The 27,652-nt window shown below is 42.8% G+C and overlaps 1 protein-coding gene across 1 annotated transcript; it reads left to right on the top strand.

Moving 5' to 3' along the window:
- The first annotated feature begins 4 nt into the window (after nt 1-4).
- LOC128077596 (opsin-VA-like) lies at nt 5-27,618 on the top strand. Its single transcript, XM_052677067.1, has 9 exons — nt 5-324; nt 3,144-3,371; nt 18,427-18,614; nt 19,324-19,559; nt 21,668-22,041; nt 23,217-23,427; nt 24,009-24,126; nt 25,394-25,633; nt 26,717-27,618. The coding sequence occupies exons 5-9, from the start codon at nt 21,681-21,683 to the stop codon at nt 26,849-26,851; spliced, it is 1,065 nt and encodes a 354-aa protein (XP_052533027.1). The 5' UTR covers nt 5-324; nt 3,144-3,371; nt 18,427-18,614; nt 19,324-19,559; nt 21,668-21,680; the 3' UTR covers nt 26,852-27,618.
- The last annotated feature ends 34 nt before the right edge of the window (nt 27,619-27,652 follow it).

Below are 27,652 nucleotides of genomic sequence, written 5' to 3'. Positions count from 1 at the left end.
CGCCCCGTGCCGTCCGCGGGGATCCGCCTCGGCGCGGAGCGGCCGGGCCTCGGGGGCTGCTGCCCCTCGACCAGCGCGGGGCCGCGGAACGGAGTGGGGCCATCGTACGGCGCCTATCTCCGGCTGATACTCGGCTCTGTCTTCGCCGCTGTGGTACTCGTCGGGACCCTCGCTGGACCGTATGTGGTGACAGCGGCGGCTCTGCTCGCGCCCGGCACCGCTGCGGGAATGGCGGCACCTCCTGAACGCCGGAGCCGTTCCGGACCGAACTGCGCGCACCGTCCGGGAAGGAAGGTATCGGACCGAAAATAATTCTGGAAGCAGGTTCGTAACGCGTTCTTTGCCTTACGAGTGCCTTCTGACGTGTTTTGATTCATCGCCAATATAGGATAATCGCTAACTGATGAACGAGTGGGGAATTAATATTTGTCAAAGTGTTCGTAGTGACTGAGAGCGGAATGGTTTCGATGGGCACGGCGCTCGGATGTGGCCGTGTCCGTTCTCGGACCTCCTTCGGCTGTTCAGCCCGATGCCGCCACATTCGTGCCGCCGAAGCGCATTCGGGACGGAACCGTCCCAGCTCGAGCCGCGCTCTGTTTTCGGGCGCTCAGGTGAGAAACGACACAGCAGAGCAGCTCGTTGTGTGTCCTCGTTGAGGCGTAACGAGGGTTAACAACGGCACTGCTCCAAAGGACGTTCAATAAACCACTTCGTTGCTGCGTTACGTTTTCTGTTGTAAACACCAATAGAGAGAGCAGCGAGGGCTACGCCGGGTTCTCACCCCAGCGTTACGGGCGCGATGGCCGGTGCGGTTGTCCCGGCGGGCGCGGGGCTGTGGGAGGTGGCACCGCGCGTCTTCTCTCTCCCGCCAGCCGGCCCTGTCGGTGTCGTCCCCCGCCGGGACTCACTTTCTTTGCACGGACCGAAGGCCGAGGTAGGAGAGCGACAGCCGCCAGCCCTCGCTGTGCGGAGGTGCAGAGGCCCCGATAGGGCGGTGCGCTGCCGGGCGGGATGGGACGAGACGGGATTCTTTCCCAGCCGGCCCGCCGCTGTCCCGGAGGTTGCCCGTGTCCACTCCCCAAATCCCCGACCTCCCCGCCAAACTCTGGACGTTTTCTCGCGGGTCGCACCGCGCAGGCACTGCGTGCACCCAGTGTCTCGTGGGCAGTCTCGAGGCTCTCCTCTCGCTCTCGGCCTCTGGGTCACGTAATCTCTCCAGCATTCAGCCCCTCGTACTCGCCATAAAACTGCGCGGTGGGGTGGGCCAGCAGATCATGCCACCGACGGCAGTTGTTACAAATTAACTGTGCTTATGTTCCTGTTCCGTGACTTCCCTGCAATCTAAGACACCGTTTTTTTTCCACATGTGGAAGTACGTGCGGTTGTCCCCGCAGAACTCCCGAACTCGTTCACTGCCTTTCATTATGGCCTTCCGAGGAGGCGGGGCGCAGAAGGAGCCACCCAGTGACCTCCGTGGGACTATAAGTGGCACCTCCGGCCCCCCTCCCCGGCACCAGCCGCGGCCCCGGCCGCTTCTCTACGCCCCGGGGCTGCGCAATGCGCCGGTCCCGGGCGCTCCGTGCGTTTCCGGCAGAACCTCGCGTGCTGCCGGGGCCTCCCGCTGTTGGCGGCATCGCCGCTCTGATGGCTTTGCCAGAGGAGTTTTGAGGTGGGAACCAAGCGGTCTGAGACGTTTCTAATAAGACATAAATTCAGTGCTGGTAAGGTCCCGAGCTGGGTTAACGTGAGAACGCTGGCGCTCCGACGCATTGGTGTGCGCGTTAACGCGTGGCCGCTCCCCGGAGGCCGTCACGCGTGGGCCCGGCAGCGCCGGCCGGGGGGCTCAGCCGCTCCTCGTCCCGCGCCCCACGGCGCGTGCTGGCGGCGCCCCCTGGCGGCTCTCGGTCGAGTCGTGGCTCCTCTTGGGGTGGGAGCGGCGGCAGCTGTCGGGGTCACGGGGTGCCGGGCTCGGCGCTGAGGCTCCACGTGTTCCCCCGGAGCGGCCCCGCGGCACAGCATGGCGGCGGGACGCGGGGGCACCGTTCAGACATTGATGTCCTCTTACTGGGCTCTTCTTGATAATGAAGTCAGTGCCTTGTGTGGATGTAGTTCCGTGCTGGAGTTGTGAGTACCCTTTTTACAGCTGGACACGCAGGAAAACTGAGGTTGGTAACATTAAGCTTGTCTGAGACTTAGACATCTCTGTGTGTTCAGAATGGAATATTATCAAATGCACCACAGCACAGATACCTTAAGACAAGCTCTGATGAACCCTTCTGTGCTTCCATTTGCCGTGCATAAATGGCAGTACTTTTTCTTGTAGATTTTGTGCAGCTGAAAAGGTGTGAGAGTACTGCTATGAACAGAATAACCTGTGTTTTACATTCATTGGGTGCAAATGCTTGTTCTCTCTCTTGCTTTGTACACTCTATAACAAGTCTGCGGTGCATGGAACCATTCCCTACTCTGCTAGTTATCCCAAAGTGCAAATGTGAATCTCCACATCCAAACAGTGATCAGGGAAGGGTGAACTGAGGGCAGCACTCCACGCAGATGTACTTTGCTGAATTATTCTATTGGTTATGGCAAACGTAGGAGCAAGGGACAAAGGCTCTTGGTTCATGTCCTATTTAGACAGTTTGTGACAGAGCAGAAAACCCATCCTGAGTCTCTGTAACCATGCTGCCTGCCCACATTCCTCATGCCGTGGTACTGCTTCATTGCAGCATCCCTGTGGAAGTTCCCTATGTTTAGAAATGGGAGGTGCTGGGGGGTAGTAATGCAGTCATGAAAAAAACAAAGCCATTTTGAGGTGATTTGTCGTACAAATTTGGTAGTCTCTTATGATGGAATTACAGCCTCAGTGGATAAAGGAAGAGCGACTGACCTCATATACCTGGATACAGGTTGGGCGGAGAATGGCTTGAGAGCAGCCCTGAGGAGAAGGATTTGGGAGTGCCGACTGATTACAATGCAACACAGCCAGCAGTTGCTCTTACTTTCCATTTTGTTTTGATTCTATGTTCTTAATTATATTCTCCAACTGGAATATTGCATTATAGGGTTCTATAAATTAAGCCAAGAAAGCACTCATTTATATTTAGACTTGAGCATGTCCTAACACTCTTTTTTTTTTTTCCTAGGGTTGGAAGGAATCTTTTCCTGCATCTGGTGTCATGCCTCTTAACAATGAGTCATTACAGAGTTTCAGTGCCAAAGGTTATCTGTCCTTCCAGGAGTTCAACCTGAAATTCCTCGCTGGAAATTTTGTTGTCGTGTCCTTTGTCAGTAGTACTGAAGATTTGATTGTTGCACATCAAGAAGCAAGTTCTATCACTTGTCCCTTGAGATGCAATCTTAATTATGGCAAGGTGAGCAGCTTTATTATGGCTTAATATCCTTCTTGAAATGAAGGGCTCATTAGCAGCACCACTGCCTTTCCTTCTCATGTGCTCAGAGCCCACGCACTGCAGTTTACAATTGACTGAAATGCCAGTGCTGCTTTCAGTAGTTCACTGCTGTTAAAGTTCACAGCTCTTTGATATATCTGTTTATTTTTTGTCTGAAAGCTGTGTCTTCCTGTCACTTTAATTCTGTCAGTGGTTTAGTTTACTAAGAAGGCTGCCTTCTTGGAAAAAACAGGCTCAACTACCTACTAGGCCTCATTCCAGCAATGTCGGGTTTTTGTTTTTTTCTTTTCCTTTTTCTTTCCCAACCCTCCCCTTCCCTCTCCTACCCATCTCCCCCCCCTTCCCCCTTGGCTCTATTGTAATAGTTTATCCTTTTAATGAGAGAAGGCTACAAGTTACTCTTTTTAAGTGAGATAAGCCCTTGTGAGCTCTATTTTTTTCTAACCAAGACTGGGAAATCGTTTGCCCTTATTTGTATTAAATGGATGTCTATACTTTACCGCAAGTCATTAGTTCCATAAAGAGATTGCCTTTCTATTGATAGCCTAGATGGGGGAAATCAGGAGTAAATTGCCAATAAATAGTGTACTTGTAAGCACTATTGATTCTCTCCGAGCCACAGAGAAATGAATGTACAAGTAAGATACTTTAAAAGGGAGGGGAAAAAAAAGTAGTAATTAGAGATTGTTGAAAGCTTGTAGGGGTGCCTCCAGGTGAGAGGCTTGCAATGGTTTTGTTGTTTCGGTTTTTGTTTTGGGTTGTTTGTTTGTTTGTTTTGTTTTATATTTGTTGTTGTTGTTGAAGGATATGGTTTGTAAAGGTAAGTGCTACTGATATAATAGCAATTCTTTTGGCCACCCTCAGAAATCTTGGTGTCAGTTGTTAGAAAACTATAGAATCAATACAACATTTCCTGTAAATCATAGTTTCTGTGTGGCTGGGGGAGTGTCCTAAGCTGCCATGTGAAAGGAGTAGAAAGTATGATTTCCACAGAAAATGAACATTGGGTGGGATTCAAATTTATTTTTCCCCACTTGGGTCTTAGAAGTCTGGAAATGACCTTTCTGAGCTGTTCAGGGAATGCGTTTGTGTATTGTAGCGGCTGTTCTGCTGTCCCAGGCATTAAGATCCAATTTTGAAGCAGAAAAATCTGAGTTGGTATGGAGAGGATAAGACTGTTCATAAGCTGAAGGACATCAGAATTCTTCCAAGGGCAGCTGGAAGAATAGTAGATCAGTGAGGTCCACTAAAGTCAAAATAATACTGATTTTCAGAGAGCTGGGTGAATATGGAAGAAACATACAAGAAAGCAATCATCATCTTTGTCACTAAATTATAGAGATGTATTTGAAGGTTGGACTACTGGGTGGATAAGGAATTGGCTGTATGGTTGCATCCAGAGAGTTGTAGTCGGTGGCTCAGTGTCCAGGTGGACACCTTCAGCAAGTTTGCATCTGACATCAAGCTGAGTGGTGCAGATGATGCCCCACCTGATGGGACCGGGACAGACCTGGGAGATGGGCCCGCATGGCAGTGGACTGTGGTGGACTTGGTAGTTAGGTGGGTGATTACGTTGATGATTTTAAGGATCTTTTCCAATCCAAATGATTTTATGATTTTCTGGGCTGTCTGTAGAAAAGACAACAGAACAAAACCAGTCTAACAATAGGGCAAAGCTGTGCTATGATAGTATTCGCTCCTGGAATCATGTTCAGTGATACGGCTCCTAACGTCTTCTGTGCACAAATTCAGTGATGAAATTGGTACTTGTAAGAGGAAGGCCACTGCTTTAAGAGTATCCTGATAGAAAAAGCAGTGCTGCAGTACTGCAGAAAGTACTGCAGAATCTCTGGAAAGCCTTTTAATTGTGATTGATTAGGGAATTCTCCTGATGGTATGCTGTTCTTCATCACATTTTCTTTGAGACAATGGACAATGATAAATGTTGGACATACAGCAGATATTTAGTTATACTACATACAGTACTGGAATAATCTTGAATGCCTAGAAGCAGAACAGCTAAATAAAATTTGTTTTATGTGGGTATCCTTAGTAACAAAAATAAAGTACTGGACAGATGCAAAATAAAGGACACAGACTACTTTGGACTGAATTTCTTCCCTGAAGGTGGAAATGCAGTTCATCACTAAAGATTGAACACTAGGGAAACACAATGAAAAAGCCTTTGGAAAGTGCAGTGGAATTGCCAGATCGCAGCTTGAACCAATGGTTGAGCACCATGTGGCTCATCATGTGTGGCTTACCCAGGGAGCTCCAGGTGCAAGCAATGCCCCTGAGTGAGTGGAAGGGGTGGAGGCTGTATCTACCCATCTTCTCTCTCATTTAAGGGTTAGAAGCTGAGGAAGCCATATCTCTCTGAGATCACACTTCTTTTGAGTTATTGCCAGTTATTGGAAGAGGTGAGTCAGTTCTTTTGTTCTTCTGTTCTGTAGCCTATATCTAAGGAAAAGGCTCTGTCATTGCCTTTGCTCCACGTTTTTGTCAAGCCAGGCAGCCAAATACCTTTAAAGGTATTCTGTTATAAGCCTCCTAAAATATTTGGTATGGCATTTCTAAGTAACGTAAGGGGGTAGTTTGGATAGGGAAAGACTGCCCCTTTGAATGAAATTTTGCAGGGGCGCACCCAGGACTCTTAAAATCCCTGTATCTTGGGTTTACTTCAATAATTGAAAAGTGGGCTCCTTGCAGGATAGAGGAAGTATTATAGAGTCCCTGCCTGCCTGGCCAAGTATTTCCATGCCCTTAGTAGTATACTGACTACTAAAAAATGACAATTGGCCATATCTATTATGGCACAGCTACTTTTGATGATGGCTTTAAATTGGTTGAGCAAGTCTGAAGAGGCTCTGGCTGATGAAAATCAAGAGCAGAAATCCCTTGCAACCTACAGACTGGACCAGAGGTCCTATGTTGAAGTAACACTTTATTAGTTGTGAAAGAATATTCAGCTGGTTATGGCACTAGTGGATACCACAGCAGAAACATCTAATATATATGGTGACCCAATCTATTTTCGGGCACTAAGGCAGTGATAGGGGGGGTTTGAGGGGCAGATGATCTTTATAACCCAAACATGGTTGAAACTGGGGGTTGGAGGTCTCCCCACCCCAGCAGTACAGGGTGTCCATCACCCCAGTTCCAGATTATATATTGGAAATCAACATTCTGTGGGGTCTTAGTCTCCAGACTAGTGTGAGAGGGTTCAGGCTAAGAGAAAGATGTATCAGCTTCTGGGTAGTGCAGGTAACTTTAAGGCAAGAACTGACCCCATTTGTTTGCAGTAACTACGCTGAATTACAAATAAAAAACACTATAGACTCCCTGGTGGGGAATTGCCAAGGCTTTGCTGGAGGGGTTGGAGAGAGTAGAGATTATAAGACCTGCACTCAGTCCATGTAACTCCCCCATGTGGCCAGTCAGGAAGTCAGATGCTATGTGGTGAATGATGGTAGGCTACAAAGAACTAAATGAAGTCACACCATCAATCCACGTAGGCATACCCAATATGGCCTCACTTGTGGATGCATTAAGTAGAGAAATAGAAACATACCACTGAGTTCTGGATCTGGCGAATGTATTTTTCAACGTTCCAATTGTTAAGAAATCCCAAGATCAGTTTGCATTCAAAGGGCAGGCAGTGGACTTTTCAGGTCCTTCCTCGGGGTACATGCATTCGCCTACCTTTTATCATAATCGCGTGTGACTTGGCAAATTGGAATAAACAGTCTATTGTCAAAAATGCCACTACATCGATAATCCGATGTTGACATCTGACTCAGTGGAGGCATTAGATGAGTCAGTAACTTCACTAACTGCCTATTTACAGGAGAAAGGGTAGGCTATAAACCCATGGCAATGGTAAGGTCATAGGTAAGGTCCAAGTGTTCCTGCTTCCCACGGCATCACAGTGGTTGCAGGAGTTTCTGGATATATTACAATATTGGAGATCCCTTATTCTGTACTCTGTGCAACTGTTAAAACCTCTGTATCAACTAACAAAAAAAGGCCAAGTGTGGAATTGGAGTAGAACAGAACAAGAAGCCTTCCAACAGGCAAAAATAGCTGTTAAACAGGCCCAGGTGCTAGGCGTATTCCAACCCTTGCAATCAAAGTAGATGTGCATGTAACTCAAGAGCGGTTCCACTCATGGTTGTGGCAGTGCCAGAGTTCTACTGGAACTCCACTATTTGGGTTCTGGCTGCAGATTTGATGTGGAGAAGAAGAAAGATATGGTATGGCTGAGGAGCAATACCTGTCCTGCTCTGCAGGTGGTAAAACCAATAACCCAGACTACAAATCTTATTATTAAAACAACTTTGCCAGGTCAGGGGTGGGTGGAAGATCGAGTCCACATTCCTGAGATGGGGGGCGGCCCAATCACAAGCAGTGGTGTGCTGGATCACCTGCCCTACAGTCCAACAGGAGCAGGCCTAATAGATATAAGGGGATCCTGAAGGCTGCTTTGAATGCAGATTCACAATCCTTTCGGGAGTGGACCAAGAGACTCCATGAACCCCTGTGGAACTTGCATGAGAGACCAAGGAATGGCAGACCCAGTGCTTTATGAATGTTGCAAACAACTTGGGCCTCCCTGGTAAGTATACAAATTACAGGGGAGGACACCTCGCTCAAGCCACAAGTTGGCACATTGAATAATCTTCTGCTTCTTGCCCCTGAAGACCTAGAGCCCAGAAAACACCAGGTAAAATGGCCTTGGAAGGTGCAAGTAGGACCAAAATGGTGTGGTCTACTTGCACCTTGGGGGAGATTATTAGAGGTTGGGGAATCAGTGAACCTTCCGGTAGTCAGTACGTGGCCAATGGACTTCGCATACCAGTTTTCATTGCAAAGGGGGCATTAATCATGTCCACGTGCCCTTCCCCCCCTGTTTTGGTACCTGATGCAGCAATTCAGCCAGAGATATCAGGCCAAAGGGTGTGGTAACAAAGGCCAGAACGTGCCCCGGTACAAGCAGACGTGTTGACTCAAGACTGAAACATGGCCTGTATCCTACTGTGGTGTGCAGACCTACTTCTCCTTGTATTTATTAAACATCTGTACTACTCCCCTTGAGGTTGTTAAGTTCACAGGACCACTGGTAGGACCAACACCATTCCAGCATGCTCCAGTGCCCACGGGGAAACATTGTGACACTCAATGGTGGAAAGCTGAACTTTTTGGGAATGGTGAGTGTGATCCTGAAGTGCTGCTGGTCCTTGAAGAAGATATGCCTTCAGAAGGTACATCAAGTAGTGGCCCAGCAGAACCGCCAAAAAGACTATCAGTATTGCCTTCAGTGCCTTAACGTCCTATTTCATGTTAGGTATTGTATATGCATCGTAATGTACATTGCCTTTTTGGGTCACCAAAACAGCAGGAGCTCACCCTACCTCTTGTTCAATGGTGGGTTCATGCTATGAAGGGAAGGAGTGCAGTGGAACTGCCAAGTCACGTCCTGAACCAATGGTTGAGCACCAGGTGTTGTTAACACAGGGAGATCAGGTGCAAGCAATGCACCTGAGGACTGGAAGTGGGAAGTGGGGGAGGATAGAGCTGCCCCTGCTCTCTCCTTCAAGGGTTAGAAGCTGAGGGTGCTGCATCTCTTGAGATCACACTCCTTTTGAGCTGGTAGTCATTGGAAGGGGTGAGTCAATTCACCTTTTGTTATTCTGTTCTGTATTGCAGGAAAAGGCTCTGTCATTGCCTTTGCTTACCCCACAGTATACAAAAAAAAGCTTCTGTAAAGCTTATATAAAAAGGGTAGCAGAAATTCAGTAAGTTTCAAGACGTGACAAATGTGCTGTTGTATCTATGCTTTTTTCACTATTAAGCTATATTATGTGTATTTAAGAGGTACTATCTGTTTTTTATTTGCTTTTAATGCATCTCTTGTCTTTTGTTCTGAAAAGCTCTTGTTGAATTCATCATCTTTTCTTGCTTCATTCTTTTCTAGATCTTTACTTGCAGCAATCTTTGTTCCCATAATTTTGATGTTTAGGTTTTCTTTAGGATATTTGTTGGACTTCTTTCCAGACAATTAAAAATGAATAAAAATACTTCATAAAAATAAAAAGTTGGCAAAGTACTGAAGAAGAGTCTTCCCTGGAAACAATATTTATTCTGTGCTTTGCCTTTCCTTGCAGCTTTCTTCCATATTCATTCAGTTTTCTGAAAACTGGTATTATTTATAGAGCTAGCTTTTTAGAAAAGATAAGGAGACAGAATTGAATTTACACCACCTGAGGGCACTGTAATACTATTTCACTTTGTTATAAAGAAAAATACAAAGAGGTAGTGTTTTAAACCATCCCTATTTTTCTGCCTCTTTGGATTACTATCGAATTTCAAAATAAGTGTGCTACTGAAGTAAATGAAAATCATTTCAAAGAGTAGTTGTAGTCGGGCCTCCTGGAAACTGTGTCATTTTTCTCTCATTCACCAATATTGTTTCACTGTTTCCTGGGAGAAGAGTGTAATTTTAAATGCAGCGCTATTTTCAATGACCTGTTACCTGTGTGGCAGTGATTGCAGAGTGCTTGGTTGTGCTGTGGGTCTGGACCTATTTGCTGCTTCTTGCCTGTATTCAAAAAAGTGCAGGGCTGATGTAAATGCATCAAATGATGCATTCTTGTGCGTATATTGCTTTACCAGTGTTTGACAGTGAGAGACCGGAGAAGTAAACTGCTCCCCTACGTTGACACTATTTTGCTTATTTGCTTAGTTTTGCTAGGCTTACCGTCTGTCTCTTCCTATGCAATTTTCTCTTTATCTTCTCTTTGAGTCCTCTACAGTAATCTGATATCAATTGCCTTCCTGTTATTTTCCCTACTCTAGTGCAGGGAGCAAGTTATCAAACATAGTTCAAACAAGAAGGGCAAGCATTTCTATGCCAGAAGGCAGATGGGTTTCCAGACTGAGTGGTTTGGTCAGTGTGCTCCTCTCCTTCAGTAAGATTGTAACAGACCTCCTCTAATGTGCATCCTTTTGAAAGTACACATCAGTACCTTTTTGCTCAGTTTGTACCAGATAAAACAATTAAATCTTCATGTCAGATACTATGTAATACTTGTAATTTTTTTAGAATAACTAAACGTGCTCTTGCTAGGGGGAAAAAATACTAAGATGATTTGCTGAACTAATGTGGGAGGCTCCCATAGCTCTAAAATAAGGGAGAGGGCCATCAAAACTGTCTTCAGCCAAAGTGGCTTTCTAAGGTATTCACGCAGTTCCATGATAGAAATTACTGGATTGACTTTTGTGCGTGCAAGTTGTTGCCTCTCCCAGTGCTTAAGAGCAAGCTGTCTATGCGAGTGTTCAAAGGGCTCATGACAAGCTGTTAGCACGGTCCTGAGTCATGAGCAATCACTACATTTTTAAGCAGTTGTTTTAATGGTCCGTGAGTACATTCAGAAATAATTCTGGAGGTAGCATTCTTCAATGAAGCAACTAGCATCATGTCTGTATAATGCTCCTAAGTCATGTATGCTGTTTGGACTGATAAAGAAATGCTGATTTATTTTTTTTTCTTACATATTTGTGTCTATAAGTGAACAAGCTTAGCTAATTTTCCCACGACAGGAGTTCTTGGTAGTTCTATAGTGTATTCAGCAGTACATGGAATAGACTACTCCAGTGCAGTCGGCAGGAGCAGGGAGGTGGTTGTCCCTCTGTACTTGACAGTGTCGAGGCTGCTTCTTGTGTGCTGCGCTCAGTTCTGGGCTCCTCACTGCAAGAAAGTCATTGAGGTGATGGGGTTCGTCCAGAGAAGCGCAAGGAAGCTCTGCACAGTCTGGAGCACAGGGCTTATGGGGCTGAGGAAACTGGGGTTGTTCAGTCCAGAGAAGAGGAAGCTCAGGAAGACCTCACTGCCCTCTGCAGCTCCCTGAAAGGAGGTTGTGGCATGGTGAGGGTCGGCCTCTGTTCCCAGGTAATGGCAATAGAGTGATAGGTGATGTCCTCACTTTGTGCCATGGAAGGATCAGATTGGATGTTTGGAAAAAATTTTTCTCCAAATAGTGATCAGGTGCTGACACAGCTGCCCAGGAGGTGGTGAAGTCACTGTTCCTGGGGGTGTTCAAGAATAGCTGGCACTGAGGGATGTGGTTAGTGGGCATGGTGGGATGGGTTCGGGTTGGACTTGGTGATCTTAGGGGTCTTTTCCAACTGTAATGATTCAGTGATCCTATGAAGGTATCTGTGCTATCTAGAAATTTGTGCGTTCCACCTCAGGGGCATGAGCTGAGATTTGCACATAAGAATGCCCACTGCATGAGGCTGACCAGTGCTTCAGTAGTTTTAGTAGTAGTAATATTTTAATTAGCTTTGAGTTTCTGTTACTTCAGTTCTTTACTTTGTCTCAGTGTAATTGGAAATTAGGTTATGTTTTCAGTTATGGGGTTAAATATATTAAAAAAAAATTAAGCGTATTCGTGGTTTATAGTTTATGGGTAAAAATACTGTAGAAAACATGGAGAGAATATAATCACAAAAACAAGGTGGGAAACTAAGATTTAAGTCCCCCTAACAGGAAGACAATAGGCAGAGATGTACTTTCATGCTTACTAATAACAGTATCTCAGCTTTTATTCTGATGTTTGTTGATGTATTGACAGATATTGGTACAAATGAAAGATTCAAATTCTTTCACAAAGCTGTAGAGAACGGTAGCTGAGAATAGGAAACGTGAAGGTAAAGATGCAGCAGTAAAAGCATCCTGTGTACTTCCATCGTGTTTCTCAGCTCCAACAAAAGCTTTGGAGAAAAAAAAAAGTTCCATAGAAAAACCACTGAATGAAATAAATGTTAATGCAGCTTTTTCTTTTTGCAGTGTTTTTTGATACGTAATTTGAGCAGCACTAGTCCTGTGATATCTTGTCAGCATGGAACACTATGCTCTAACTGTGTGTAGTTGTGTAACTTTGGGTCAGCACTGCAGTAGTCTCCAAGTTGAGTTCAACAACCTTTGTAAGACCTTTCCCACTGGAAAATTTTCTATTTTAAGAACCTTTTTAACAGTACTGTCAATATGTAAAATCATGAGGCTTAAATTTACTTAGATACAATCTAGTTTGCACTTTCTACCCTCGTAAGTGACCAATACCTTTTTTTTTTTTTTTTTTTTCCATGATGGCACTAATTTTTCATTTGATGTTCAATTTGTCAAATGAGTGATGGCAGTAATCCTTTTTGTACCATTTTCTTCACCTTTCCAAGTCAGGTTTTTTTTGGTTTTTTTTTTTTTGAGGTTAATCCCCCACCACTTCTTCGCTTTCTGTTCTATAAAGATGGATTTATTTCTACTTAATCAAATGTAAAATTGTTCAGAAATATTCTAACAAGTTCAGATAAGCTGAACTGTAAGTACTACATGCATCTTGTAAGTTCTTATGTAGGACATAAGGTCTATTTAACTGTTGATGGTATAGGAAAAAATCTTTGTGCTCAAGTTTGCAAGGAGCAAAGTGCTGGCTAACAAAATCTGTCATTAAAACAGGTGTTAAGTCTAAGGCTCAGACTTATACCTTTGCTCCATATAAGAAGGTATGGAAAGAGTTCAAAAGGACTTTCTCAAAGGAAGAAAATCAGAATGACAAGTCAGAGGAAGGCAAAGATCATGCATTTTATAAGGAAAAAAAAAAGCCTCCTTTACCTAGACTTGGAATATGTGAAATTATATTCTAACTTAGCTATAGAGTGGTACAGAGAGGAAGATGTCAGTTAACTCAGTGCATACCTAAATTGTATGGAAAATGAAATGTTTTACTACCCGCTATCATGTAGTAGGAACTTATCTACAAGCATGCCAGAGTATGCAGGCCATTTCCAAACTGGAAGTCACAAAATGTTAGTGCTAAATCAGATCAGTGTAATCCACTTATGAGTCATGTATCAAGTTGCATAACGTCGGGAGCTTTTTCGTGAGTTAAGGAGCTTACATTGTGTTGGATCTCAGTCATGCCCTGCCTGTTCTTAGTGGACGTTTATCTGTGTTCGTGGCAGCTTCTGCTTTTTGTATCTCCCCATGATCTTGCAGGAAAATGATATGGTGGGATACAGTACTTATAGAAGAGTCAAGATAAGGCAGTGCTTTGTCACATTGCCTTTTGCTATGGCAAGTTCACAGTTAGCTTACCCTGCATCCCTGCTTAAGAAAGCCTCATCTGTCAATACACCCTCTGCTTTTCTTTCCAAAGCAACCATTATAACAGGTTTGATGGGATCTCATGCTTAGATTGTGCCAGACAATTTGTTTTGATTTAGAAATAATCCAGATCTTTCTGCAAGCATTTTACTTGCATTCTGAAGCTCTGCACACTTCTGATATTGTGGATCTGAAAGACTGCTTCGCAAACCTCAATCCACTATTTAATATATGTAAAAATCTATTACTGACATCTAAGGGTAAAAGGCAAAGCCACACTTAGTCTCATGGATTGAGTAGGAGTTTTGATTGTATTTTGATATAGTATCTAAACGAGAGGCAAAATTAAGGTTTTTCTACACTGAAATCTCATCTCTGAGGAATTTATGGATTTTCAGTATATTGCAGAATTGTCTTCTAGTAGAGTCTGCATCAAACTTGCATACTGATTTGCATCTAAAAAACCAGGAAGATGATGAAGGTATGTAAATAATGAATTACAGCAAAAAAAAAAGTACAACATTGACAAGTAAGACTTGTTAGATAAGTTCTGGCTAGCCAGTGTAAGCTGCAAGCAATCCTAACATCAAGATATGCATCAATATTTGTGCTTGTGTTCAAGGAGGTAGTCCTGGAAGTGCTGGCAAAAGCATGTAAATCATGCCCCACCTTGGGAATATTCATACAGGGAATGCACAACGTTGTCTGGAGAAAAATTAATTTTAAAATCAACAGTGAAGGTTATAAACAACTTCTGTTCCATACGCTTCCTTCTCCAATTAGTGAGCTTTGTTTTCATAGAATTACTGAATGGTTACTGTTGGAAGGGACCTCCAGAGATCATCTGGTCCAACCTCCTGCTCAAGCAGGGTCACCTAGATCTGGGGACCCAGAATGCTGAGCTTGCAACCTCAAGCTTCTGTTTGTGAAGGGCAGTGACACAGAGCTATGATTTTGAAAATTATTACAAAAAGTGGAATGTTTGGTAAACAAGGTGGCTTCATGTTGCAGAGCTGAATGTTCCATGGTATTTTTGGAGATGTGCAAGATGACTTTGTTAGAACTAAACTATCAGTGCTGTTCAGTAATTTTTAATGTAAATATAAACACTCAGCATTCAAGAACTAGAAGATAGATATTTGTGTAGCTTTATCTGGTTTGCAAGATCTGTTTGCAACAGTATGTGTAACGTGTAATGTTCCAGAAATAATCAGATAAAACCAGACAAGCAGAACACCTCCTTTCAAATGGTTGGCTTCCCCTTTGATAATCCTATCATAAATACTTTAAGAAGTCTGTAATGAATTCACCCAGCATGAAAAGAATATTTTTCTAATAATGCAGGGGCTGTACTCAGGGATGGACACAAGACTCCAGTGAGATCCCAAGTCAAACTCCTGCTGAAGATGCAAAGAACTGAAACTACAGCATCTTAGAGACCCCATAAGCATTCCTTTTATACAGACCACAGCGATTCCATCCTGCTGCCTCGTGGACTTGACATCAAACAGATGAAGTTTTGTGTTTTTTCTCATCCTCAGTTTTGCAGTTAGTAACACAGGGAAGTAATGACTAAATTTAAACCATACGCTGAGTAGGATGCAAGAGATAAAGTTGCTCATGAAAAGAAGGCAGTGGATGTAATCTTTCTGGATTTTAATAAGGCTTTTCATACCACTTCTCACAGCATCCTTCTGATTAAATGGTCCAACCAAGATATGCAGGTTTCTGCTACATTGGTGGCAAACTGGCTCAACAGCAGAACTTACAGGTTATAGTAAGTGGGACTGTACCTGGCTAGTGACCAGTCAGTAATGGTATGCTTCAGGGCTCAATTCTACGTTTTTATCATCATCTTGGGGGGTTAAATGCATCTGTATCAAGTTGAATAATAATTCTAAACCAGGAAGTGTTGGGAGTATTGGCTGATCCTCAGCATCACAAAGTTCACCACAGGTAAATGCTGAGTTCTGTGTCTGGGTCAGAGTATTGCTGGGCACTGGGACATCCTGGGAGCCGAGCGGCTGGAGAAGAATCCCTTCAGGAAGGGAGCTGAGTGTGCTGGTGACAGCTGGCTCAGTGTCCCTTGGCAGTAAGAGGGCAAATGGCATTTTGGAACACAGTAAGGTGTCCCAAAGGTGCAGCACGAAGGGTGAGACTGGTATCCAGAAAAATGTCCTTATCGTGAGAGTGGTCAAACAGTGGAACAGATTTGCTTGCGAGGTAGGCCTACCGGCTGTGATCAGCATAACCAGTTGACAGAGTGTTTGCAGGATCTGACCCATTCTACTCTATTTTGGAAGAGAGGACTTCTAGTGAATTTAAGATGAACTATGATTCAGATAGTTGTATGTAACAATTCAGAAGGGTAGATCTGGAATAGATGCAGAATCTCAATGTTAAAGGAAAAAGAGGCAGAAGAATGAGAGGCATTCACTAGGACGTCCTGCTCTGGCCAGGGATGCTTGTCTTTTCACAGCTGAACTCCTTGCTCCTTGTCATTTTTCCAAAAATCTATCTTCATGATGGTGTCCTTATGCTGTGTGATATTCTTTCTGGAAAAAGACAAAAAAAAGAAAGTTTGAAGATTGCCTCATTTTACACAAGGCAGAACACATGGACTAGAATTTTCCACAGCACTTGATTCCCTCTGGGCTAGCTACATTTTCTTTGTTTTTTTTTTTTTATTCCTTAAATACATGCACTGCAGTAGCACTAGTGTGCTCCACATAAGCGCCTTAGCACTGCTGTGCAGGAGCAGTGGTCTGGAATACTTCCTGCATTGTGTATGCTGAGTCCGTAGAATCTCAATGGAGATGTGAATATTGTGGTGACAGTCATCCTCATGTATTTTTTCAGGTTGTGGTTATTAACCACTCGCATTCTATAAGCCATAGAGAGAGGTCTATGTCTGAATATGCATCACGCAGCTGCTAACAATGTGTAGGCTGGACTGGGTTGTTCCTGCTTCCAGAAGTGCTAGACTGTCTCTATAATTGAAAGTGTTAGCCTTGTGTGTCAAGTTAGATAAGAGGCACTAATAACAATTAGCAAAATAAAAAGTTTCACTGGCAGGCAAATTAATAAATAAAGATGACTGCTGAATCTAACACCATCAAAACAACCAGCCCACAGCAGGGAGACTGGAGTCAGATGATGTTTAAGGTCTGTAGGCTTGTAAAGGGGGCAGCAACCATAGGGAGAGGGACACTGCTATTCTTCACTCAAATTCTATGCTCGAAAACCTTTTTTTTGTGATTAACTCATTTCTGAGAAAGCAATCTCCAGTCCTTACTGTGGTTTGTGTGTGTGTACCTGAATCAGCTGTAAGCTATATCTACTTGAAGTATCAGAGCAAGTGAAGGATTTAGGTTATCTTGTAGATACCCAGGGCTCAGTTAACATTAAGCCATTAAAATTGGTGCTGCCGTTATTAATACCTGAGCTAACGAGTATAGATATATGTGCAAATCCAGTTTTCTGTTAGGCTTCAGACCATTGTGTTTTGTATGAATTGCTGAAGATGTTTGTAGGTTTTGAACTTCTTTTTAAACAGTTGTCAGAGATGTTTCTGAACAGGCTAAATTTATGTATTTTTTTGCTTCTGGATCATCTGACATCCTTATCAGAGTGGTTTAATTTTCTATATCTGTAAGAGAAGAATCTGGGAGTCTTGTTTTTGCACCCTATTGTTTCCATGTAATTTGATCTGCTGTTTTCTGAGGTCTGTAGGGAATAATCCACTCACAGAGAGTTCTCGGGATGAGAAGGGCCTGTTCAGTGCCATGCTTGGTATTAGTTTTATTTCAGCGACTTCAGATCTTTTGTTCCAAATTCCTGTGAGGACACGTTGCATATATCCTCTCAACCATTCTCCTCACCTACCTGCTGTGTTTTCACCTTCTCTCTAAATTCAATCTTTGTAATAGCTCTCTTCCAGAGGATACTGACTGACTGATGGGAATACGGCTAAATGTGAGCTTTGTGCTCTTAAGTGCCCAAAACAGAGGCACGTTCTTTTTCCTAAATTTATATTAAAGTTAAAGGACAGAAGGCAACAAAGTTCCTGTTGTGTCCCGATGCCTGAGGTTAATGTCAGAAGTCCAGTATACTTGATGCCATGCTGAGGTTGACCTGCACAGCTGTGTGTTCGTGACCAAGATTGCTTGGGGACATATCCCTTGTGCGTTCCCATCTCTCCTGTCTGTGCACTGTCTGCAGCTGAGCATTATGCTCCTGTGGTCTCACTTCTGCTGTGCTGGGTCCTATGCTGTCAGACTTCTCAGTGCACTTAGCTACAATAAAATGATGGAAGCTACTGACTGCATTGTTTGTTTGTTTTTACCTTGTACCTGTAGTCTTTGGGAATGATATCTAAACGTGGCAGATTTTGAAACAAAGTTAACTTAGATGGGCTTTCTTCTGTATTAGTCAATCTGTTTGACTACTTCAGGGCAAGTCAGCCAAATCCAGGAAGGAAAGAGAAGAGGGTCATGTTTATCTCTGTTGCTCAGTAATGGCTTAAAGCTCAGGCAAAGATACAGCAATGAGCATTTGATTAAAAATTTCAAAGCCTTAGATAGCTTGCAGCTCTGGATGAAATCTGCTTTGCTTACTTTGTAGTGATTGGTCTGATTTTACCCCCGCAGATAAGCAGTTTGTACCCTGAATCAACAGCTTTTATTTAAGCAAAGAAAACATGGCTTTGCTTATGTTTTCTTTTTATACGTTTTGTTGAATTGCTCTGTCAAGTTGTGAAATGTGACTAGGTTTTGTCTTTGAGTGGGAATGTTACAGACAAGTGACGTTTGCTTCAGTGCACGCGTTGAGCACTTTCTTGCGCTTCTTCCATAGTCTGAGGCACGTGTTGTCTTCCCATGTGTGGGCAGCCCAGAGCATGGCTGGCCCAGGTGGGTGTCTCCAGCAGACCTTCTGTCTCTGTGGATCAGAACGTGGTCCCAGATGTCTCCAGTCCCTTGTGCTCCCACTGCTTCTCGACAGGCGAAGTCAGCATGTACTGCCTATGCTGATGGAACTGCCAGGTAAAACTCCTTACTGCAACACAGCCAGCTTTATAACTGCAATGTAGACATAATCTCATTAACCATTGCATGTCTGACATCAAGCATTACAGAAATAAGAAGACTTATAAATGTAATCACTCTCTAAAATCACTTAAGATGAGGGCGAGGGTCTATCTGAATGTTGAGCTTTCAGCTGTGATGACACTTGGACAAGTTGTAATTTCTTTCTCATTGTTTCAGTAAATATAAATATGATGCTGAATGCAAAACTGAAGACTGAATTTTGACTTTAGTATCTTCAAATATTTGGTCTCAATCCAGGTTTATGGCAAATCCTATTTACTGTCTTCAGGGACTGCAAAATAGAAAAACGATTTTGATTTATCTCATAACAAACTTTTTTTCCCAATGGTAATTAAGGCTAAAGATTCTCACTGATGTAATCCCCATCAGGATGGTAGGACTGCTTGTATAATTCAGTTCTCTGAAAGAGGTTTTCAGAATAGGAAAAAAAAATACTCTTAGATGAGAACTATCACATGAGCAGTATTATTACTTTGAATTACCAAGTGAACATAATGGACAACAATTTTCACAGATCATCTGGTTGATATACAGTTTCTGGAGAAAAACACTTGAGGCATTTTCTAGATCTTTATGACCGCACACATCACTTTCAAAGCAGATTTACTTTATTGCTTCTTAACAGCTATTTCTTCTATTGAAGTTTTAACAGATTCATCGTGTGAATGCAGATGTGTGAAAAACAGTCAAAAATCTGCGAAGAAAAACTTTCAGAGTGACATTCAGTCAGAACTGGTAGAACTATCATTGCCTTTTACTTCATTATTCTTACGCAGTACTGAAGGAACTGAGTTTAACCGTGCTTTGCAAAGCAGTCAGGACTGAAAGTCTTACCTGCTCGTAGGAGGCTCCAAAACTGGAAAAGGTCATTAACAGGCGGTAAGTAAATGCAGCCTGCTTACGAGTTATCTCCTTTTCCTGTGCCCAATATGCACTTCTCTATTAGAATTAATTGCTTATTCTTCATTAATAGAACACATTTTATTTAGCTTGCACCTTTTTAAATACTGTCAGTTAATGAAAATCCTGCAGTTATCCTGGTGCTTGTCCCAGAGCAGCACGCTGGAAAAGACTGCTTTTCTGATAACAACTTTTGCAGTGACTCTTGCTTGTTCAGACTTTATTTATAAGGCATCTTCCTACAGAAGGTTCTGCATCAGATTATAGGAATGTACTTCAACACGTCTATAATCTTACGGTCCTGCACTCTGTTTGCTCCTTTGGAGTTAACACTGAGCCATTTCAGTGAAGCCAGGCAGCAGGAGGAGAGTACTTATCTAAATTTCCAAAGGTTTCACTGAACAGAGAACTCACACACGAGTTTCAACAGTCTAAAAGAAGAAAGGCTATTGGTATTGGCTACTATTGGTAATAGATAAATGAGATTGATCAAAGTAGTTCTGATTAAATACAACTATGAAGTCTGCCATTGAGTTTTGCAGGTGTTCTCCTTTAGTTGTGTAACCTGATAATTAAAGTTTTTAGGTTTATAATGTGTAGTAATTCCTATTCATAAATAATAATTTCTGCTGAATTTCTGATTTAAAGTAAATGCTTGTGCATTGCCTTTAACTTCTGTTTGCATGTAAACCATAGACTGAAAAGCCTGTATAGAAAGCAGAAAAAAAATGTGGCGTTACTGTGTTTTTAAAAATACTATAGTGTATGTATGTGCTGAGTTCTTATATTCTCATTAGAGATATGCAATTGGAATGGCATTATGAAATACAGCATACTGAAAAATCAATATAAAGACAAATAATGCCAAAAATCAAGCACAAATCAAGACCTCTCTTGCTGCTGTTCTTTCATTGTTGCTTTTGTCATGTGATTTTAACAACACCCAACAACTCTGAAGTGGTAGGACTGATTTATGTTGGAGGTGTTTAAAATTTTACTCTATTTTGAACAGATCCCTTCAGCTTCTTATGGACCTTTTCCTTCCTTAGTGCTTCCCTCCCTCCAGCCCAAGGTGCATTCGCTCTCCAAGCCACGGGAGAACCTGGCTTTTCCTTGCCAGCTCCTATTGGCTTATATGGCAGCTCTTCTACAGCAGTTGCAGTGAGCTGCGCCAGCCACCAGCTCCTGTAGGTGTGCAGCATTCCTACTCCTGGGGCAGCTCTCATGCCACACATGGAACAGCCTGGCAGGAAAGCTTGGCCATCCCAGTTTTCAAAGCAGTTTAAGAAAATCTGCTGTCCCAGCTGGGTATTAGTGCTTATTAACAAAATTAGAAAAAAAAACAACCAGTGTACACAGTGTACAATTCAAGCTTTTCTCTCTACCCAACTTACCTCCTGGCTACACTCTTAGTTACAAACAGAAATGAAATGTATGTCTGTGCTGTGTCTGATAGTAGAATTTCTCTTAATTTCTAAGTACCACAGAACTCTAATTTGAAGCTTTGTTGCTGGGGCCATGAGTTAGCCTGAGATATGAACGGGTTAGAATGCAGTTTCCCTTGCCAAGTTTACGGCTGCTATGGTAGTCCAGCGTTAATCTTTTCAGGGCAGTCCTCCTTCAGTCAGACAGGAGCTTCCCCCTCTGCTATACTCCCAGCAGTGCAAGATGTGGGGAAGATCACTCCATCCTCACTGCTGACAACAAGAAAGTTTGGTTCTCACTGTGCTGGAGGTCAGGAAATGATCAGGCAAACATTTTGGTTTTTCCCACTGAATAGGAATGGTCTGCTTTCAGCACTGCTAGTAACTGCTACAGAGGGAGGGAACCAGTATCTGCCATAGCTGGCTCTTATTACGAAGACACAGCATTGGCTGCAGCTGGAGAGAGGCAGGAGATTGCCAGCAGAGAAGGGCAGAAGGCACTCCAAGAGATTCCCTTGTGTATCCCTCTTCCCATATTGTTTCGTGGACCCTTACCAGAAAGCAGAAGCATGAAGAGTTTGCTTACATTTGTTTTCTGCTTTTAATCTTGAATGTTCTTTACAGATTAAAAACTTCATTATTATCCAATATTATTTTCATTAGCGAGGAGGAAAAGATGGATGTATTTAGAGCACTTGGAAATGAGACGCTGTTGTCCAATTCCTCTGGTCCTGCTCGATGGGATCCCTTCCACCGTCCTTTGGACTCCATCCAGCCCTGGCACTTCAGGCTTGTGGCAGCAGTGATGTTCGTGGTGACCTCCCTGTCTCTTGCTGAGAACCTGGCTGTGATCCTGGTAACTTTTAAGTTCAAGCAGCTGAGACGACCTGTCAATTACGTTATAGTGAATTTATCTGTGGCTGATTTCCTGGTCTCACTGACTGGTGGCACCATTAGCTTTTTAGCCAATCTAAAAGGCTATTTCTATATGGGGCACTGGGCTTGTGTACTGGAAGGATTTGCTGTCACTTTTTTTGGTAAGCTTAATATTGTTTGTAGTTGTATCTTGTTTTCCTTCAGCTTCCTTCAATGCGTTTCACTATCCTGCAACTTCCTAAATCACTGACCTTGCATGCCTGTGAATGCACTGGATCTTTTCCAGTTATGTGTGTTCTGTGGAGGATCTCATATGAGTGAATAATGCGTATCACTGTTGCTGTCATATGTCACCTTTTACTGCTTCTGTACTGTTCTCTGAATATAGCTCATATAATGAGAAAAAAAAAATGCTAAAAGAATGGCAGTAGTTGCAGGGAAAACAATGTGATTTTAAAAAAACAGACACTTAATTGTTTAATTATTTTCCAGGTTTGTCTCTTGGTGTGTGAGTATTTGGTTAAACAAGAGAGAGAGAACAAATGGCTGTTCTTAAACTATGGACAATATTATGTCACTAAAACATCTTATGTTAGCTGAGGAGCCATGCTGTGACTGTGGCTGCCACCCCCCTTATTTGCTTTTCCTGTGATTCTTTTCTCTTGGCTTTGTTTTCCAAGTATGCAAAACATATTGAAGTACTCTAAAAGGGAAAATAAATCATCACCAGGTAGTTCACTTTGTAAATATACCTCTACAGGATAAACAGAAAATTAGTTTTAAGTGGAACATCTAATTACATCGACATGCAAGTTCATTCTTACCTCCCACAGGGCTTTTTGTGTTGCTGCCAGCTGACATTTCTGTGCTGTTTCAGAAGCTGTATAGTAAAGCCATTCTTCTAACTCTGTCACTTCTCTGAGTCAAATGCATTGCTGATCCTCAGCTGAAAAGGAATTCCGCTTTTGCTCTCAGGCTGATGAAGCTGCCCAGAAAAGTTTACTGTGGGAGATGATGGTACTATGATGGTTTGTGGCATGGAAGGCATGTCCTGTGGAGTAAGATCAGACTATTTCAAGATTTTGGTGATCACTGGATCAGTTTGGATCAGATTCCAGTTTGGTTGAACTGGAAAGTTGAAATGAGAAATGAAAAAGAACCTGACTGGATGTAGTCCTGGGCAGCCTGCTGCGTAGATCCTGCTCGAGCCGTGTCAGACTGGACTGGATAACCTCCAGGGATGCCTTCTGACCTACATGATTCTGTGACTGCAGTGTGGGACGAGGTTTGCTTTTCAGTAAGCCTATTTGATTTTGATGCTGAGTTTTTTCTGTAGGCATTGTGGCTCTCTGGTCTCTTGCTCTTCTGGCTTTTGAGCGGTATGTCGTGATCTGCCGCCCACTGGGAAATATGCGCTTGAGAGGGAAGCATGCTGCCCAGGGAATTGCCTTTGTGTGGACCTTTTCCTTCGTTTGGACCATTCCACCAACCATGGGTTGGAGCAGCTACACCACCAGTAAGATTGGAACTACCTGTGAGCCTAATTGGTAAGGCCATCCTTGCAGAATGTGGCAGAGTTTAAACTTGTAGCTCATGACTTGTTAAGGGCACAGTTCCAAAGGAGAAGGTTAAGGATGATGGTCTTCTCTGCCAAAAAAGAGGTAGGCAAAGATGACAAGAAAAGTTTCTGGGGTTAAAAATATTTTCTCAAACATTTTCCTGAAAAGAGGAGCTTTCATCTCTAATGGAAGTAACTGTTCCATATGTGGGATTTGTTTGTTTTTGTCAGGATTCAAAGAGAAAAAATAGATTTTCAGAAGACTGGATGAAGCCCTGAGCAGTTTGTTTTAGCAGCATAGCTGACTGCTCTTTGAGCAGGGGGTTGGACTACACGTTTCTTCCCACCTAACTCACCCCATAGTTCTTTTGGTTCTGTGCCCATGATTTTCACAGTAAATCTTCCCTAGCCCAGAGGAAGGGAGATCGCCATGGGCTGTCTCTGTGATTTGACTAAAGCTGCATGTGGGTATTTTGATTAAAAACAATTGATGAAATTACTAGTGACATCTCTGACCACTTTGAGAAAATAACCACGATATATACATGATGTGTTCTGTGTTTTATACAGGTATTCAGGAGCTTATAATGATCGTTCCTACATTATTGCATTCTTCACCACCTGTTTTATAGTGCCTTTATTGGTAATTTTGGTATCCTATGGGAAACTGCTGCAGAAGCTAACAAAGGTAAGAAGAAGCACTTTCAAGTTACGTTTTCGAAATGGGTATGTATGCAAGCACTTGGAATTTTCACATGTACATTACCATAAGGATCAGACATAAGCAGACCTGTTTCCAGGCAGCAAATGTACTCACTTATGTCTTGATAAAGAATTATTTTTGCACTCATTTTTATTTTTTAGCTTAAAAAATGAAAAGTAGATCCTGGAGGCTGTGCAAAGAGCAGCTTAAAATGAGGGCTGAGTGTTCCCAGTGTCCTGTGAGAGATATTGTGTGTTTTTGTAGATACCTTCACCCAAAAAAAGGGGGGAAAAAAACGAACGGGAGTTACGCATTTGTTTTTGTTAAGGATTTCTCTTTTTTTCAATTTAAAACTGAGAAAATCAAATAGTGCAATGTTGATAACAGCTGTTCAGAGTTCAGTTAAAAACAAACAGGCTGGGGGAAAAAAAAAAAAAAAGACCAAACAGTAATAAGGATCATCTGGTCCTTGATGTGATGCTGCAAGCACTTCTTTCTCTTGTGCTCTAAGTTACATCTTAGTCACTTAGTGCACTTTGCATCCAGGACCATCGAGGGCAGGGCTGCAGACCCCTGAGGCTGCCTGGTAGAGCTGTGTGTTGCACCTGCCAGGGCTGCAGGCAGGTATTGGACTGCTCACCATAATCACCTGCCCAGGTGTTACACCAACAGTGGGCTACGTGTGACCCTGCTGAGCAAGACTTGTGACTGAAAATACCGCTGCAAATTACAGAAATGTATGTAGCACTACTAAAACACAGAAAAAGAAGTAGGAGAATTAATAAACTAGTTCAAATAAAAGCATGAAGGCTGATGGAGGACTAAAATAAGCAGGAAAGAATCAAACTTCCCCCTTCCTCCTTTCCATCTTGCCTGGAGGATCAATGCAGTGCAGAACCAGTAGTAATTATTCTTTCAACAGTCTTTATACATCATTTTTAAATGCACCTGTGTTCAGGACTCTCATTTAGTATTATTGACAGATAAGCAGCTGTTCTGTTTCTTTCCAGAGATGACAACACTTCTGCTGAAAAGGAGGCTGGGTTGCCCTCTACTTAGGTAGCGTGTTTATGAAGAAGTGCTATAGAAGTGCTATATGTTTTTTGGATTGGGAATATCTTATATTTGCTCAGCACCTGACAGCCTTCACTGATCCCTGACAACTTGTACATATGATCTCATCATTATCGATTTCCACTGTATTCACTCTTTGAATGCCTTGTTTGTTTTCTGGAATTCTCTGTCTTTTAAGGTGTCAGATACACAAGGCAGGTTGAGAACTGCCAGGAAACCTGAAAGACAAGTGACTAGAATGGTGGTTGTTATGATCATTGCTTTTCTCATCTGCTGGATGCCATATGCCACCTTGTCTATCCTAGCCACTGCATACCCTTCCATTGAACTGGATCCTCATCTGGCAGCAATTCCATCTTTCTTTTCCAAAACGGCTACTGTTTATAATCCAGTTATTTATGTCTTTATGAACAAACAGGTACTGTATGCTCTCAGAGTGTCTTTAAAGTTTATATTTTTAGTATTTAGTATTGTTTTGTAATGAATAGTTTCTCTCCACCTTATCAGTTAACCAGCATTTCATATCCATAATTTAGATTTTTTTTTCATCACTACATGTCTACTTAATGCATAGAGTTTTGTGCTGTGTTTCAGTATTAAAATATGAATACTAGTAATCATTAGATTTAGGTATTGGAAAACAAAATCAACTCTTAGTGAACATCAACTATTCTAGTTTTCTGTGAGAAGACTCTATTTCCAAGACTATCCCATTATGTTTCCTTAGTTATTTTGGAATGCAGTGCCAGCAAATTGCTTCTGAGGTTCATCAGGGGAAATGCTGCATCTATGGTTGTGTGTTCAGAGCAACTTGCAGCATTGCTTGTCCCTGGGTGACGGGGTCTTCCCTGGAATGGGGTCAGAGAAATGGGTGCAGAGAAGTACTGACAGGGGAGGAGCCAGAGGTAGCAAGTATGTTAGAACCTTGAACAGATATGTGCTGTGAATGTAGGAGGGCGTGGCATCAAACAGAGTACTGGGGTATAAAGGCAAAGAACTAGAATATCAAAGTGAAGGTTGAATGTGAAGTGATGAACGCATTTATTGATTTAGTCCTGCAGTGACAAACAACTATTGGTTGTCCCACATCCTGTCGGCAGTACCCTGATCTCCCAGTGCATGGCAGATGTACGCTCGTCTTAACCTGCTCAAGGATATGAATGTGATGGAAACAAACCGTCATTGAATATCTAGGTATTAGCATATGAATGCAACTTGTGAGCCTTCAGAAATGACCAATTCAATTCAATTAGATGTGGCTAGCAACAAGCATAAGAGGAAAATGATTTTTTAGACTGAAGCATTCTAGCAGTTTGTGTCTTTTCAAATTCTCAGTTCTCTGTGGTGCCACAGGTAAATGTATTTTATGGAGCTATTTCTGTATATGACCAATGGACACAGACAATTTCCAAGACTTTTAGTGAAGACAGAAAAAAGTAGGAAAATGTTTTTAAATTCCTCATGTGTTTTGATTTTTCTTGTTTGTTGTTTCAACTTTCAGTTCAGGAAGTGCCTGATACAGATGTTCAGGTGTAGTGCCATAGAGTCTGCAGAGTCCAACATGAGCCCAACTTCAGAGAGAGCAACACTCACCCCAGACAAAAGGGGCAGTCAGTTGTCTACCATGGCAGTATGAAGCACCATTTCTTAGAGGAAAAATGGAGATGAACACAGAAATTGCATTTATTTTGCTCAGCTGACAGCTTCAGGAAACAAGATTTGTCTCTTGCAGAAGGTAGATATGATCATTAATGTAATACAGCAGTGTGTTTCCTCATTACCCCATCACTTCATACTAAAGATGTCATTGGGGCCATTGTGCTCTGTCTCATAGACACTAACTTTGAGATTCTGAGCTCCCAAGTGCATATAAGAGCTGCTTGGCTGTGCAGTTGCAGTTGAAGACCAACCAGAAAGTGAGTTCCTTTCTCTGTGTTTGTCTCAGCAATAATACTTGACCCCTGGTGTAAAACAATGGAAGCCCAGCATTACTGTGCTGACACATAATACAACAAAGAAAAGAGTTTCATTGATGACTGCGCCTTAGTCAGCTGGGCAAAAATATGAGGTGATGCATGGCTTCAGTACGTTAATGGAAAATGAGTAATACTTAGCACACAGCTGACTCAAGCTCAACCACACAGAGGTTCATGGAGACACAGGCTTGAGTGCCTTTTGATTTGTTCGGAAATTTTTCCTAAAAAAGCAGAGGAAGCATGAGGTCTCTGCACTTATGTCTATCCCAGGTGAGAACCTCATTCGGGCCACTAAATTTTCCAACACCGTGGATGAGCTATGCATACTTCCAAGGACTTTGTTATTAAGAGCCATTCATATTCTTTATGTCCTCTGTGCCAAGAAATCTGTACTAGTGGCAACTTTGAAATAAATCAACTAATGCCATCCTTTAGTGTGTGGGGGGGGTGACAATCTTGTA

The sequence above is a fragment of the Tympanuchus pallidicinctus genome, unplaced genomic scaffold, assembly GCF_026119805.1.
Source record: "Tympanuchus pallidicinctus isolate F22 unplaced genomic scaffold, pur_lepc_1.0 scaffold16, whole genome shotgun sequence".
Taxonomy (NCBI): Eukaryota; Metazoa; Chordata; class Aves; order Galliformes; family Phasianidae; genus Tympanuchus; species Tympanuchus pallidicinctus.
The sequence above is the reverse complement of the archived record's forward strand: the minus strand, read 5'-3'. Positions and strand labels throughout refer to the sequence as shown.

What these genes read in the sequence shown, in the direction of transcription:
- LOC128077596 (XM_052677067.1), top strand. Translation starts at nt 21,681, where the DNA reads ATGGATGTATTTAGAGCACTTGGAAATGAGACGCTGTTGTCCAATTCC. An exon ending in ACTACCTGTGAGCCTAATTG is followed by an intron (nt 23,428 to 24,008) that starts GTAAGGCCATCC and finishes TGTTTTATACAG; the next exon opens with GTATTCAGGAGCTTATAATG. An exon ending in ATGTCTTTATGAACAAACAG is followed by an intron (nt 25,634 to 26,716) that starts GTACTGTATGCT and finishes TTCAACTTTCAG; the next exon opens with TTCAGGAAGTGCCTGATACA.